General features: G+C 45.0%; 1 protein-coding gene across 2 annotated transcripts in view; it reads left to right on the top strand.

The window, feature by feature from the left end:
- The window catches only part of LOC118906860 (uracil-DNA glycosylase), a 152,464-nt gene that overhangs the window by 110,098 nt on the left and 26,441 nt on the right, over nt 1-15,925 (top strand). For both annotated transcript variants that reach the window (XM_036874693.1, XM_036874694.1), the window contains 7 exons: nt 5,277-5,395; nt 7,504-7,641; nt 8,452-8,551; nt 8,640-8,747; nt 12,260-12,316; nt 12,554-12,595; nt 14,315-14,530. In XM_036874693.1, the coding sequence (XP_036730588.1) occupies nt 5,277-5,395; nt 7,504-7,641; nt 8,452-8,551; nt 8,640-8,747; nt 12,260-12,316; nt 12,554-12,595; nt 14,315-14,530 (780 nt within the window). The remainder of the gene's footprint in view (nt 1-5,276; nt 5,396-7,503; nt 7,642-8,451; nt 8,552-8,639; nt 8,748-12,259; nt 12,317-12,553; nt 12,596-14,314; nt 14,531-15,925) is intronic.

Genomic DNA, 15,925 nt, shown 5'->3' with positions numbered 1-15,925 from the left:
GCATTAATTTTGTATCCTGCAACTTTACCATATTCATTAATTAGCTCTAGCAGTTTTCTGGTGGCAGTTTTAGGATTCTCTATGTATAGTATCATGTCATCCGCAAACAGTGACAGTTTTACTTCTTCTTTTCCAATTTGTATTCCTTTTATTTCTTTTTCTTCTCTGATTGCCATGGCTAGGACTTCCAGAACTATGTTGAATAATAGTGGTGAGAGTGGACATCCTTGTCTCGTTCCTGATCTTAGAGGAAATGCTTTCAGTTTTTCACCATTGAGAATGATGTTTGCTGTGGGTTTGTCATATATGGCCTTTATTATGTTGAGGTAGGTTCCCTCTATGCCCACTTTCTGGAGAGTTTTTATCAGAAATGGGTGTTGAATTTTGTCAAAAGCTTTTTCTGCATCTATTGAGATGATCATATGGTTTTTCTTCTTCCATTTGTTAATATGGTGTATCACATTGATTGATTTGCGTATATTGAAGAATCCTTGCATCCCTGGGATAAATCCCACTTGATCGTGGTGTATGATCCTTTTAATGTGTTGTTGGATTCTGTTTGCTAGTATTTTGTTGAGGATTTTTGCATCTATATTCATGAGTGATATTGGTCTGTAATTTTCTTTTTTTGTAGTGTCTTTGTCTGGTTTTGGTATCAGGGTGATGGTGGCCTCATAGAATGAGTTTGGGAGTGTTCCTTCCTCTGCAATTTTTTGGAAGAGTTTGAGAAGGATGGGTGTTAGCTCTTCTCTAAATGTTTGATAGAATTCACCTGTGAAGCCATCTGGTCCTGGACTTTTGTTTGTTGGAAGATTTTTAATCACAGTTTCAATTTCATTACTTGTGATTGGTCTGTTCATATTTTCTGTTTCTTCCTGATTCAGTCTTGGAAGGTTATACCTTTCTAAGAATTTGTCCATTTCTTCCAGGTTGTCCATTTTATTGGCATAAAGTTGCTTGTAGTAGTCTCTTATGATGCTTTGTATTTCTGCGGTGTCTGTTGTAACTTCTCCTTTTTCATTTCTAATTCTATTGATTTGAGTCCTCTCCCTCTTTTTCTTGATGAGTCTGGCTAATGGCTTATCAATTTTGTTTATCTTCTCAAAGAACCAACTTTTAGTTTTATTGATCTTTGCTATTGTTTTCTTTGTTTCTATTTCATTTATTTCTGCTCTGATCTTTATGATTTCTTTCCTTCTGCTAACTTTGGGTTTTGTTTGTTCTTCTTTCTCTAGTTTCTTTACGTGTAAGGTTAGATTGTTTACTTGAGCTTTTTCTTGTTTCTTTAGGTAGGCTTGTATAGCTATAAACTTCCCTCTTAGAACCGCTTTTGCTGCATCCCATAGGTTTTGGGTCGTCGTGTTTTCATTGTCATTTGTCTCTAGGTATTTTTTTATTTCCTGTTTGATTTCTTCAGTGATCTCTTGGTTATTTAGTAACGTATTGTTTAGCCTCCATGTGTTTGTCTTTTTTACGTTATTTTCCCTGTAATTCATTTCTAATCTCATAGTGTTGTGGTCAGAAAAGATGCTTGATATGATTTCAATTTTCTTAAATTTACTGAGGCTTGATTTGTGACCCAAGATGTGATCTATCCTGGAGAATGTTCCATGCGCACTTGAGAAGAACGTGTAATCTGCTGTTTTTGGATGGAATGTCCTATATATATCAATTAAATCTATCTGGTCTATTGTGTCATTTAAAGCTTCTGTTTCCTTATTTATTTTCATTTTGGATGATCTGTCCATTGGTGTAAGTGAAGTGTTAAAGTCCCCCACTATTATTGTGTTACTGTCGATTTCCTCTTTTATAGCTGTTAGCAGTTGCCTTATATATTGAGGTGCTCCTATGTTGGGTGCATATATATTTATAATTGTTATATCTTCTTCTTGGATTGATCCCTGGATCATTATGTAGTGTCCTTCCTTGTCTCTTGTAACATTCTTTATTTTAAAGTCTATTTTATCTGATATGAGTATAGCTACTCCAGCTTTCTTTTGATTTCCATTTTCATGGAATATCTTTTTCCATCCCCTCACTTTCAGTCTGTATGTGTCCCTAGGTCTAAAGTGGGTCTCTTGTAGACAGCATATATATGGGTCTTGTTGTTGTATCCATTCAGCCAGTCTATGTCTTTTGGTTGGGGCATTTAATCCATTCACGTTTAAGGTAATTATCGATATGTATGTTCCTCTGACCATTTTCTTAATTGTTTTGGGTTTGTTTTTGTAGGTCCTTTTCTTCTCTTGTGTTTCCCACTTAGAGAAGTTCCTTTAGCATTTGTTGTAGAGCTGGTTTGGTGGTGCTGAATTCTCTTAGCTTTTGCTTGTCTGTAAAGCTTTTGATTTCTCCATCAAATCTAAATGAGATCCTTGCCGGGTAGAGTAATCTTGGTTGTAGGTTCTTCCCTTTCATCACTTTAAGTATATCATGCCACTCCCTTCTGGCTTGCAGAGTTTCTGCTGAGAAATCAGCTGTTAACCTTATGGGAGTTCCCTTGTATGTTATTTGTCGTTTTTCCCTTGCTGCTTTCAATAATTTTTCTTTGTCTTTAATTTTTGCCACTTTGATTACTATGTGTCTCGGCGTGTTTCTCCTTGGGTTTATTCTGTATGGGACTCTCTGCGCTTCCTGGACTTGGGTGGCTATTTCCTTTCCCATGTTAGGGAAGTTTTCGACTATAATCTCTTCAAATATTTTCTCTGGTCCTTTCTCTCTCTCTTCTCCTTCTGGGACCCCTATAATGCGAATGTTGCTGCGTTTAATGTTGTCCCAGAGGTCTCTTAGGCTGTCTTCATTTCTTTTCATTCTTTTTTCTTTAGTCTGTTCCGCAGCAGTGAATTCCACCATTCTGTCTTCCAGGTCACTTATCCGTTCTTCTGCCTCAGTTATTCTGCTATTGATTCCTTCTAGTGTAGTTTTCATTTCAGTTATTGTATTGGTCATCTCTGTTTGTTTGTTCTTTAATTCTTCTAGATCTTTGTTAATCATTTCTTGCATCTTCTCAATCTTTGCCTCCATTCTTATTCCGAGGTCCTGGATCATCTTCACTATCATTATTCTGAATTCTTTTTCTGGAAGGTTGCCTATCTCCACTTCATTTAGTTGTTTTTCTGGGGTTTTTTCTTGTTCCTTCATCTGGTACATAGCCCTCTGCCTTTTCATCTTCTCTATCTTTCTGTAACTGTGGTTTTTGGTCCACAGGCTGCAGGATTGTAGTTTTTCTTGCTTCTGTTGTCTGCCCTCTGGTGGTTGAGGCTATCTAAGAGGCTTGATGGGAGGCTCTGGTGGTGGGTAGAGCTGACTGTTGCTGTGTCGGTCAGAGCTCGGTAAAACCTTAATCCACTTGACTGTTGATGGGTGGGACTGGGTTCCCTCCCTGTTGCTGTGGCGGTCAGAGCTCAGTAAAACCTTAATCCACTTGACTGTTGATGGGTGGGGCTGGGTTCCCTCCCTGTTGGTTGTTTTGCCTGAGGCAACCCAACACTGGAGCCTACCCGTGCTCTTTGGTGGGGTTAATGGCAGACTCTGGGAGGGCTCACGCCAAGGAGAACTTCCCAGAACCTCTGCTGCCAGTGTCCTTATCCCCACGGTGAAACAGAGCCACCACCCACCTCTGCAGGGGACCCCCCAACACCAGCAGGTAGGTCTGGTTCAGTCTCCCCCAGGGTCACTGCTCCTTCCCCTGGGTCCCGATGCACACATTACTTTGTGTGTGCCCTCCAAGAGTGGGGTCTCTCTTTCCCCCAGTCCTGTCAAAGTCCTGCAATCAATTCCCACTAGGCTTCAAAGTCTGATTCTCTAGGAATTCCTCCTCCTGTAGCCGGACCCCCAGGTTGGGAAGCCTGATGTGGGGCTCAGAACCTTCACTCCAGTGGGTGGACTTCTGTGGTATAAGTGTTCGCCAGTCTGTGAGCCACCCACCTAGCAGTTATGGGATTTGATTTTACTCTGATTGCGCCCCTCCTACCGTCTCACTGTGGCTTCTCCTCTGTCCTTGGACGTGGGGTATCCTCCTTGGTGAAGTCCAGGGTCTTCCTGTCAATGATTGTCCAGCAGCCAGTTGTGATTCTGGTGCTCTAGCAAGAGGGAGTGAGAGCATGTCCTTCTACTCCGCCATCTTGGTTAATCCCCACAGGGCTCCTCCCTCCAGGCACTTTTAATTCCTTGACAAACAAATTATGGCAACACATGTAAAAGTTGTCTAACACAGAAGCTCATTAGAGACTTAGCACCCACAGTTTTATTGGGGGCTGGTCACATAGGCACTCTCTGCCTGACACATACCAAAATTCTAAACTCCCAGGAAGAAAACACATGTTCAACATAAATCATACTGTTTGCATAGTTTAGGCAACATCAACCGTTCTTATCTGGGAATGGTGGGAATCCTCCCTAAATCTGAGTTCTTAGGTGCTAGCAAAAGGCCAGCCTTGCAAGCAGGCCTTTCAAAGGATAGCAATTAGGCCTGCTGTGTTAACTTTTGCTGCACAGTCCCTGGCTTCCCTATTCAATTAAAAAAATTCCCAATGCTTAGACTCTAGAACTGTGTGGTCCAATATGGCAGCCACTGGCCACGCATGGCTTTTGAGCACTTGCAGTGTGGCCAGTCTGATTGAGCTGTGCTTGAAGTGTAAGATACACACTGGCTTCCAGAGACTCGGTATGGAGAAAGAATTTAAAATATCTTAATTTTTTTTAATTGATTACATGTTGAAATGATAATGTTTTAGGTATTGGGGATGACATGAAATATATTATTAAAATTATATTTAACCTGTTGCCTTTTTTTAAGTATCAACTGGAAAATCTGAAATTGATTTAAAATTGCCTACGTGGCCTGTGTTATATTTCTGTTGGACAGTGTTACTCTAGAGCAGGAGTCAGCAAACTATAGTCCGTGGGCCACATCTGGCCCACTGCCTGGTTTTGTAAATAAAGTTTTATTGGAACACAGCCACGCCCACTCATTTACGTATTGTCAGTGGCACGAACGTGTGCCCCCTGTAGTGGAAGCATGGAGTCTTGACCACTGGACCACCAGGGAAGTCCCTACAACAGCAGAATTGAGTAGTTGTGATAAAAATATATTCCACAAAAGCTTGAAATACTTACTATCTGGTCCTTTGCAGAGAAAGTAGCATCCTGAAGAGTGAGCAAATATGCTGTTAGCTACCACTTTAGGGATCATATTTCAAGATCGTTTCTGGGACCCTTCAGCCTGAGTTTTCTCAGGTGTTGAGGGCACTCCGTCAGCTGTGCTTCTGTTTCGTTAGGTTTATGTGCGGAGGGGCTACATCGCCTATGAGTTAACCAGCCTGCAGCACCGGCAGCTCCCGGACAGCACCTGCGTGGTGGAATTCCAGTTCATGCTGCCCTCCTCCCACCCAAACCGGTACAGAGTGGTACCCACCTGGGGGGCCAGCTTGTGCTTCTTTTCTCCCTGACCACTGTAGCCGTGTTTCTGGAGGGACCCAGCAAGGATGTCTGGGAACTGCTGGGAAGACGTCAGGCTCACCACTTCCCCACCCTGGCGTCTCCCCCCATCTTTGTTCTCTCGTCTGTAAAATGGAGATAGCCCAGTGCTAACCTCCGGTAGCCACTGCCCACCTGTGGGATATCGAAGTTAAAATGCATTAAAATTAAATTAAAAATTCAGTTCCTCAGTCATACCAGCTGCATTTAAAGTGTGCACTAGCCACAAGCTCACATGTGGCTTGTGGCTGCCATGTTGGACGTTGTGATGTTCTAGAACATTCCATCACTGCAGAATGTTCTAGAACATTCCGGTACTGCAGAAAGTTCTATTGGACAGAGTTGTCCAAGACCATGATGAAAAGTAAATGAAATAAGGCAAAGACAGCATTTAGGACTGTGCCTGGCATGCAGAAAGTTGATGAATATTAAGGGTCCCTTTGAAGATCATGACCGATACTGTTATTACTGTCCGATGGCATGACGTGGGTCAGGCCCTATGCTGAGTGCTTCCACACTCTATTTCATTCAGACTTATTCCCCCCCCACCAAAAAAAAAAATTGTGACATTTGCCCAATTGAGAGAAAAGGAGACTGACTCTTCGGGGGCCTGCAATCATTTTGGGGGTCTGTGGGAGGGGTGGTGTAAGAACTTTTGAACTTGTCCGCACCTGAGGAGGAATTCTTTCCCTTTGGATTTCATTGTCACAGCAGTTCAACCCCGTTAGGAAAGGGGGGCCGCCCATCTGAAGGCCAGGGGTCACTCACGCCTTGTTTCTTGGAAGAACCTACACGGGTGTCCAGGTTATTGGTTGTGACCCTCAGTATAGACACAGGGTGTTATTATCAGCCAGGGAGACGTTGAGGACCCTAGAGGGCTTCCCTGACTGTCTCAGGCCCTTGCCATTGCTGTCGGCTGGGAGGGCCAGAAGCTTACTTGGGACCTGTGACCTCAACTGCCAACACAGCTCTGCTCTTGCAGGCCTCTGGGAAGGTCATGAGGGGTGAGGTCTCACCGCCCAGCAGGGCCTGGCTGGACCCTCCACACCTGTGTCTGTAGAGCGAGGCACATTGTGAATTGGGTCGTGAGGCCAGAGGGGAGGTCAGGCGAGAGGCCAGCAGGACTTAGGTCCAGGCCCAAGGGGCGCTGAGCATGGCCAGAGCAGGGGAACTCAAGAACACAGCCATGCCTGAGGGGCTGTTGTCCTAGTTCCAGAAAAGTAGCTGGTGTCCAGAAGGAAAGCTCAGCATAAACCACACTGTACAAACAATGTGGGCACAGTGAGCTTCCCTCATCATTTAGGGAATGGGGGCAACCCCGAGTTCCTGGATGCCAGCCAAGGGCCAGCCTTGCAAGTAGGTCTCTTTTTCAGGAGGGCAACCTCAGGCCTGCTCTGTTGACTCTTTTCTGCCCCCATCTGATGAGCAGCCCCTCCTTTGCTTGATTCCAGGGCCCCATCCTAACTACCCGGGGACCCGTTTGGATTTGCTCCTGGTGTGCAGACAGTCCTGGGGGCAGTGGCCACCTAAACTCCAGTGGGCTGCTGGCCTGGGGGTCAGTTTTGGTTTCTGGCCCTGTCCGTAGGGCGGGTTTGATGGAGGGGAGGGGTTAGGGGAGCAGAGGCCTGGAATGTCTTTCAGAACCAAGGCTGGCCCTTCACCAGCCGCAGGGGGCTGGGGCTCTCCGGGAGAAATCGGCGCTGGGTGCATTCTTACTCTGTGGCTGAGTTCACTACTATGGATTTATCAGGCGACCATGTTGGAACTGGACTTGCGTGCATGCACGTACCATTCAGTCATTTATTCATTCACGTGTGGAGCTCTTGCTCTATGCCAGGTCCTGAGGAATCAGATGAGACTCCCCAACCCCTGTCGCTCTACCCCGTCCCTTCCACCCCGATTCTAAGCCCCCCTCTTTCAGAAGGCTCTAATGTGGCGCTGGCTCACCGAAGCTTCCAGGGCAGGAACAGCTCTTGGGGCTAGATCCACGGATGGCTGCCTCACCCTCTACTTCCCACCCCTCTGCAGGATGGCCGTGCCCATCAGCATCACCAACCCGGAGCTGCTGAGGCACAGCAAGGAACTCTTCATGGACAGTGGCTTCTCCCCCAAGTCCCAGCGGATGGGGGCCATGGTTGCCTTCCAGAGATTCGAGGATTTCACCAGGTACCCAGTGTGGCTCAGTCTCCCCAGAACACCCCATGCACAGGGGTTGAGTGAGCTTCCCCTGACCCCCACCCATTCACTGCACACACAGGTGGGGGTGGCCCAGACACATGGCACTGGGAGCTAATAATAACAGAATAATAATATCATCAAAAGTGTGGGCTTTTGTGTCAGCACCTCCTGCTTTTGAATTCTGGCTCTGCACTGCTTTCTGACTATAAGACTCTGAACAAATTGATTTCTCTCTGTACCTTCGTTTTCTCATCTGTATAATGGGCATAAGAGAAGGACTTACTTCGTAGGGTCACAAGGAAAATTAAATGAGATAATACATATAAAATATTGTATTTAAACTATAGTTAATATGTAAATAACATGCTCAAAAATGTCAGCATCGTTGCCCTTTTTTCAACTTGGTCCTGTATATTATGCATCATGCTTGGATTATCTTATATGTTCACAACAGCCTTGGGAGGTGTAGTGGTTACTTTTGTTATCCTCAGTTGACTTGGAGGGGTGAGATGAGGTTGCAAGGGTCTACCAGCCAGTGAAAGGGGGACCCCAGCCATGGCCCCAAAAGTGTTGGGAATCATTTCTTTTATTCACCATCTCAAATCACATAGGTTCATTCTTCCCTTTTGGGAAAGACCCCATCGATGGTGCCTTGGACCTATCAGGAACCACAGGAATTCTGCACAGATTCGGATGTGCTTGCAGAGTGGTGGTTGGGAAAGAGTGAGGGTCGGGCCTGACCTATCACCTTGGGGGACAGCGGCCCCTCAGCCCTCCCTCTCTGCCCCGTGCCCCCAGGAACTTTGATGAGGTCATTTCCTGCTTTGCCAACGTGCCCAAGGACATCCCTCTCTTCAGCAAGGCCCGTACTTCCCTGTACTCCGAGGATGACAGCAAGGTGAGTGTCTGAGCAGGGAGCAAGCCGAGGAGGGGGCGGGCTGGGGCCCTGGGCCCTTCTACTGCCTACCCTTGGTTTTCTCTCCCAGAGCCTCCGAGAAGAGCCGATCCACATCCTGAACGTGGCCATCCAGTGTGCAGACTACCCGGAGGATGAGCAGCTGGTGCCCATTTTCCGGACGTTCGTTCAGTCCAAGGTACGCTGGGCAGCCTCTGCTTCTGGGTCCCTGGAGAAGGAGGAGGGGCTGTCTTGGTGAGGCGTCCATGTGCCCAAGTCACTTACATAAACAACCATGTATGCATATAACTGTGGGTTGGTTTTATAAACAGGTGGTGGCCATTGCTGGCATGGATTCTTACCCAGCAGTAGGGACAGCTGTTACATATGCTTAATGACCCCAGCTGCAAACAGATGGGGAGCAGCTTGGCAAGTGTAGGTAGTAGAACTATGGGGCAGGTGCTGTGTGACCTCCAGCAGGTTACTTTATCTCTCTGATCCTTAAGTTTTCCCATCTGTAAGATGGGATACTTAAGCTCATAAATTAATCAAATCTGCCAGGCACACTATAGCTGTTAGCTCTTTACCCTCCTGACTTGGTCTCAACTTAAGAACACTTGGAAATTTTTGGCTGTTGCTTTTTAGTGTATTTATCTGTATATGTGTTGTATCCCCCATGTTATTCTGGTGGGAGGGAACACCTCTTACCTCCTCTGACTTGGCGTCCCTCAGAGGACCTGCCTGGTGCTTCCTAGGCAGGGAGGTTGTTGGGTGAATAATGCACGGATGATGCAATGAAAGCTTAGGGACATTATTTAGTGATGACTTAGCCTTATGTGATTGATTAATCAACAGTGTAAGATGTACATTGTAGAAAATTTTTAAGGGGCAGACAGATCTGAAAGCTTGCCCCACCATCCAGGGCAGTGACTGTGAGAATCCTGGTATATTTTCCTCTAGCCTGTTTCTTACATAGCTGATGTCCTTACTGGACTTTGAGCTTGGGCATCCATGGCTTAGATAAGGCAACGTTTGAGCTGTTGGCAGTTTGGCCTGCCCCCTAACCAAATCAGATGATGCTTCAGATACTTGGTGGTTCTTCCCCCGAGGGGGCAGTGAAGGGTGTCAGAATCACCTGGGAACAGCCGTGCTATGGGGGGCAACGTGGCTGGTGTGTGTGGGAAGAGACAGTTCTCTACATATCGACCCAGGAGGATATGCATGAGCTAGAAAAGATTAAACGTATGTTGTCTCTGTACAAATAAGTGTTTATATCAGCATACCAAAGAGAGGAAAGTTAGCAGAAAATTAACCTACCAGGGGAGTGGGAGACATTTTAATGTTACATATTTCTCTATTATTTAAAAATTTTTGCACTAAGCAGATAGATACGTGCACATTCGCAGACACATACACACACCTGTACGTTCAAGCACACCTTTAATTGAGAACAGTAATCAGGCTCCCAGTAGAATCCTCTTCATTTTCCAATTTATCCTGTTTTCTTTGCAAACTGCATTCTGTTAAGTGTTTTTTTGATTATGTCTCCTTGCCTCTTTCTGAAATGGGCTAAGACTATTCATTTCTCCTAATAATTTCCCTTTTCACATGGAGAAATTAAAAAATATCCTTATTTTCTGGTCTTCTGGGTTTTTTTCCTTTCCCCAGAGAACTATACATAATAGTATTTATTTCGTTTAGGGAACAACTAAAAACAGTTTAGTACTTTTCTTGGGTAATTTTTGACTGAAGTCGAATGTACACAGAAGTGCACAAATCATTAATGTACAGCCTGATGAATTTTCACAGGGAATTCCCAAGTGTGACCAACATTCAGATCAAGAAATGAATGTTCTGGCCCATTCTTGAGCCTCTTCCCATCACTACATCTCCCCCGCCAGAGATAACCAACCAGTATCCTGACTTCTAATAGTAGAGATTAGTTTTGTCTATTTTAGAGTTTTGTATAAACTAAAGCATATGGTTTGTACGTTTTTGTGTCAGGCTTTTTTATTCAGCTTGTCATCTTTTTTTTAAAAAAAATACAGCAGTGCCCCATCCCACCAATTTCATTAAAGAGTTCATGAAATGTTAAGATATATATATATGTAATATATATGTATATATATATATATATATATATATATATAAATAGCTTTACTGAATATAATTCACTTAGCACACCATTCCCCCATTTAAAGTGTACAATTCAGTGCTTATTAGTACAGTAGTCCCCTTTTCTGCAGTTTTGTTTTCTGCAATCTCAGTTTCCCACAGTCCACCGCAGTCTGAAAATATTAAATGGAAAATTCCAGAAATTTGTAAGTTTTAAGTTGTGTGCCATTCTGCGTAGTGTGAAGAAATTTCATGCCGTCCTGCTCCGTCCTGCCCGGATGTGAATCATCCCTCTGTCCAAGCGTAGCCGCCCGTTAGTCACTTAGTAGTCAGCTCGGTTATCCCATCAACTGTCATGGTATTGCAGTACTCATGTTAAGTCACCCTTATTTTACTTAATTATGCCCCCAAAGCACAAGTGATGCTGGCAACTTGGACAGGCCGAAGAGAAGCTGTCAAGTGCTCCCTTTAAGTGAAAAGGTGAAAATTCTTGACTTAATAAGGAAGGAAAAAAAAATGTATGCTGAGTTGCTAAGATCTATGGTAAAACCAAGTCCTCTATCCATGAAATTGTGAAGGAAGAAAAAAGAAATGCGTGCTAGTTTTGCTGTCACACCCTAAATTGCAGACATTACGGCCACAATGAGTGATAAGTGCCTAGTTAAGACGGAAAAGGCATGAAATTTGTACAGGAAAATATCTTGAGAGCCCACATTCACATAACTTTTATTACAGTATATGGCTATAATTGTTCTGTTTTGTTATAATTATTGTTTTTTTTTTTTTTTTTTTTTTTTTTAAATTTATTTATTTATTTATTTATGTCTGTGTTGGGTCTTCGTTTCTGTGCGAGGGCTTTCTCTAGTTGTGGCAAGTGGGGGCCACTCTTCATCGCGGTGCGCGGGCCTCTCACTATCACGGCCTCTCTTGCTGCAGAGCACAGGCTCTAGACGCGCAGGCTCAGTAATTGTGGCTCACGGGCCCAGCTGCTCTGCGGCATGTGGGATCTTCCCAGACCAGGGCTCGAACCCGTGTCCCCTGCATTGGCAGGCGGATTCTCAACCACTGCGCCACCAGGGAAGCCCATGTTATAATTATTGTTAATCTCTTACTGTGCCTAATCTATAAATTAAACTTTATCATAAGTATGTATATATAGGAAAAAACATAGTATGTATAGGGTTTGGTACTATCCATGGTTCCAGGCATCCACTGGGGATTTCGGAACGTATCGCTCATGGATAAGGAGGGACTACTATGTATTCATAGAGTTGTGTAGCCATCATTATGATCATTATGTTTTAGAACATTTTCACCACTCCCACCAAAATACCCATTAGCAGTCACCCCATTTTCCCTCAACCCAAAACCCTTTCCCCTGCCCTAGGCAACCACTAATCTACTTTCTGTCTCTATGGATTGGCCTATTCTGGGTATTTCCTATAAATGGGATAAATGGAATTTCATACACTATGAGGTCTTTGGGGACTGGCCTCTTTGACTCGGCATGCTTTCAAGGTTGATCCGGGTGGTAACATACATCATTCCTTTTTGTGGCCAAATATGATCCCACTGTGTTTTTGGTTTTTAATACAGAAAAACATCCTTGTGGAGTATGGACTCCGAAGAATTACATTCCTGATTGCCCAAGAGGTCAGTCCGATTCTCAACACATCTGAGGTTTTCGCATTCTTCAAGACTTGGTGCCATTTATTTGATGCTTACTCTGTAGATTGGGGTGGAAAAAAATCAGTCCCTAGAGAAGAGATGGCTTTCCAAATGATTCATTCTAGAAGTGGACTGGGTTAGGGTTAAAAATCACAAAACAGGTCTATAAATATTTAAATGAGTCTTGCTTGATTTGTCTTTCATATGGATTTCTTTTTGCAGAAAGAATTTCCCAAGTTTTTCACATTCAGAGCAAGAGACGAGGTATGGTGAAGAGCAATGAACTGGTTCTCGCGTCCCTGGGATATTTGATATTCAGCAAGAATATAGTCCTTAGTCCTTGTGGTATCCCCATATTCTAGAACATGCAACTTTTGTGTAGATTCCAGCCTTCCTCTGGGCTGGTATTTCCAGTGAGAGCCCCGTGTTGCTGTGTGGAGCTCAGACCTCACGTTTCCCGCCCTTTCAGCCTTCACTACAGGTTTCTGTCTCACCTGGGTACTTTTTGTACTTACTGGTGTAGCTCTGTAAGACGGTTCTCCCAACCTCTTTTTCTTTTTTTTTTAAAATATCTTTATTGGAGTATAATTGTTTACAATGTTGTGTTAGTTTCTGCTGTACAACAAAGTGAATCAGTTATATGTATACATATATCCCCATATGCCCTCCCTCTTGAGGCTCCCTCCCACCGTCCCTATCCCACCCCTTTAGGTGGTCACAGAGCATCGAGCTGATCTCCCTGTGCTATGCGGCTGCTTCCCACTAGCTATCTATTTTACATTTGGTGGTGTATATATGTCAGTGCTACTCTCTCACTTCGTCCCAGCTTCCCCTTCCCCCTCCCCATGTCCTCAAGTCCATTCTCTATGTCTGCATCTTTATTCCTGCCCTGCCACTATGTTCATCAGTACCGTTTTTTTAGATTCCATATATATGCGTTAGCATATGGTATTTGTTTTTCTCTTTCTGACTTACTTCACTCTGTATGACAGACTCTAGGTCCATCCACCTCACGACAGATAACTCAGTTTCGTTCCTTTTTATGGCTGAGTAATATTCCATTGTATATATGTGCCACACCTTCTTTATTCATTCATCTGTTGATGGACATTTGGCCAACCTCTTTTTCTTATGTTCTTCCAGAACAGTGGTCGGCAAACTATGACTTACAGGCCAGCCGCCTCTTCTTATAACCAAAGTTTGATTGGGACAGAGGCCACACCCATTAATCACTTACCGTCTTCTGTGGCTTTCTCGCTCCAGCGGCTGAATCGAGTACAGTTGGCCCTCCGTGTTCACGGATTCCACATTCGTGGATTCACCCAACCATGGATGGAATCTCCGCAGTTGGTTGTGTCCGCGGATGCGGAACCCGCGGATTTGGAAGGTGGACTGTGGTTGGGACTGACCGTATACTCCGTCAGTCCTCTGGCCTTTTAAGAAAAAGTTTGCTCATCCTTATTCTAGAACAGGTGGGCTTGTTCCCAGCACAGATCCAGTCTCCACTAAACAGTATTTTAATTTATCCAAAGCCTTACTTTCCTAGTTAAGACGCATCCTTTCTTTAGCTTCTTCATTTTCTCTTCAGTCTCCAGCACCGTCAGTCGCTTCCTTCTGGGGACCAATTTCCACAAGGAAACTAGGGCTTAGTGACTTCTTGAGAAATACTCTGTGTGGTGGCAGATAGAGAACAACCTGGTGGTGCCAGCAGGTGCTGGGGACTAGCTAGGCTCCCTTGGCGCCAAGAGGCTTATGCCAGCACAAGATTCCATGCTCGTGGCTCTCCTCTGGACCATCGCAAAATCCCAAATCTCTTGAGCTCACAATTAGAGGACATCATGAATGCTTCATTCCTGAGTGCTAAACCCGCAAACACCAGGGATCTGCAGGACAGGGCGTGGATCAAGCAGGCACGCAGCCCCAGTGTCCAACTCCACCTGTGTCTGTGTGTCCATCTGTTTTCTCTCTCTGGTCGGCCCACAGTTTGCAGAAGATCGCATTTACCGTCACTTGGAGCCGGCCCTGGCCTTCCAGCTGGAGCTCAGCCGGTTGCGTAACTTTGACATAACTGCCATGCCCTGCGCCAACCACAAGATGCATCTGTACCTGGGCGCTGCCAAAGTGAAAGAGGGCACAGAGGTCACAGACCACAGGTTCTTCATCCGCGCCATCATCAGGCATTCGGACCTGATCACCAAGGTAGGATGTCATGGGGTGTTTCTTTCTCCCCCTGAACTTGTCACTCACGTGCTGCCCTTGCCTTCATTGAGTTCCTGCTCTGGGTCAGGCCCTGGGCTGCCCTCTGGGGATGTCAGGGTGCACAGGGCACACATAGCCCTGCCCTTGTGACTGACACTCCAGTCTGGGGACAGAGTGGGAGGTGGATAATGAAGTGGTCTGTTTTCATGGGCTGGCATGTGGATTCTTTCTTCTGTCACGGAGATCTCTCTGCATGAGGAGAGAAGTGGGAGGATAGAAAAGAAAGATCCTGGTTTGTTAAGGGGATTTTTTTTGTACTTGCTCACTGCGTGAGTGGTCATGTCCCATTGTTTCTTGCCTTCAGAAAAGTAATTCATGATTATATTGTGAAGATTGCAAAAAATACTGAAAATATTTTTAAAAATCAAGGAAAAGGACCAGAATCCTGCCACTCAGGGGTCAGCCCTGTTGGTGACCCTTTCTAGGCCTAATTCCGTATATGTATTGGGATTGGGTTATAGGTGTAATGTTACAGATAGGAGCTCAGGCTGGACAAATCATTTAAAGACTTTTTTTTTTTTTTTTTCACTGTAGACCTCTTTCCATGTTAATGAAGATGATTTCCTTCATGCAATTCCCTTGCATGGATGTACATCTTGTGTGTGTAATGTTTTTTAACAAATCCCCTAGTGATGGATGTTAAGCTAATCTCAGTATTTTGCTGCCTCTGTCACCTAGATATTTTAATAACTTTTATGATTATCCAGGTATGGTAAGGCCAACAGATCAGGAGACAGTTGTGATCGAAAAGATGGTTTATTTGTTATCACAGATTCCAAGAGGAGGGGACATGCTGAGCTATGGGGGCCACATGGGGAAGCACCAGGGCTGCTCAGGAGGCAGAGGGAGGGGGGATACATGGACAGGGGCCTTTATTGTGGATTCCGCAGGAAGGAATGGGTGAGGCAGGGTGAGCAGGCTTGGGATTGGCTAGCTTGAGTAATTTCAGCAGGCTGTGAGCATAGGGACTGTCTCTACTTGTCTGATACCTGGCCCTGGGGTGATTAGGGCCAGTGGACAGTGGCCTGGAGGGTGAGAGCCTGACAAGGAGGTAGTTGGGGTGTGGGGTCTGGATTGGTTGGTTTGCCTGAAAAGCATGCTCATGGGTGAGTTGTTTACAGGCTCTAGGAATCGGCTAACCCTGGGAGGGGCAGTCCCTCCAGGGTCAGCAAGGCCCAGCTGTCAAAGCATCAGAATACAGAAAATAAAAGAGGTGCTGAATACACGAGACAGCCTGGGACATCCCTTTACCTCCGGAGGCAGGGCTCTGCTGTCTGACCTGGCATGCCTTTTGGAGGAGGGGGATGTTCTCCTTTCCCTTCGACTCTCTGGGCC

This window comes from Balaenoptera musculus, chromosome 14 (assembly GCF_009873245.2).
Source record: "Balaenoptera musculus isolate JJ_BM4_2016_0621 chromosome 14, mBalMus1.pri.v3, whole genome shotgun sequence".
NCBI lineage: Eukaryota > Metazoa > Chordata > Mammalia > Artiodactyla > Balaenopteridae > Balaenoptera > Balaenoptera musculus.
The sequence above is the reverse complement of the archived record's forward strand: the minus strand, read 5'-3'. Positions and strand labels throughout refer to the sequence as shown.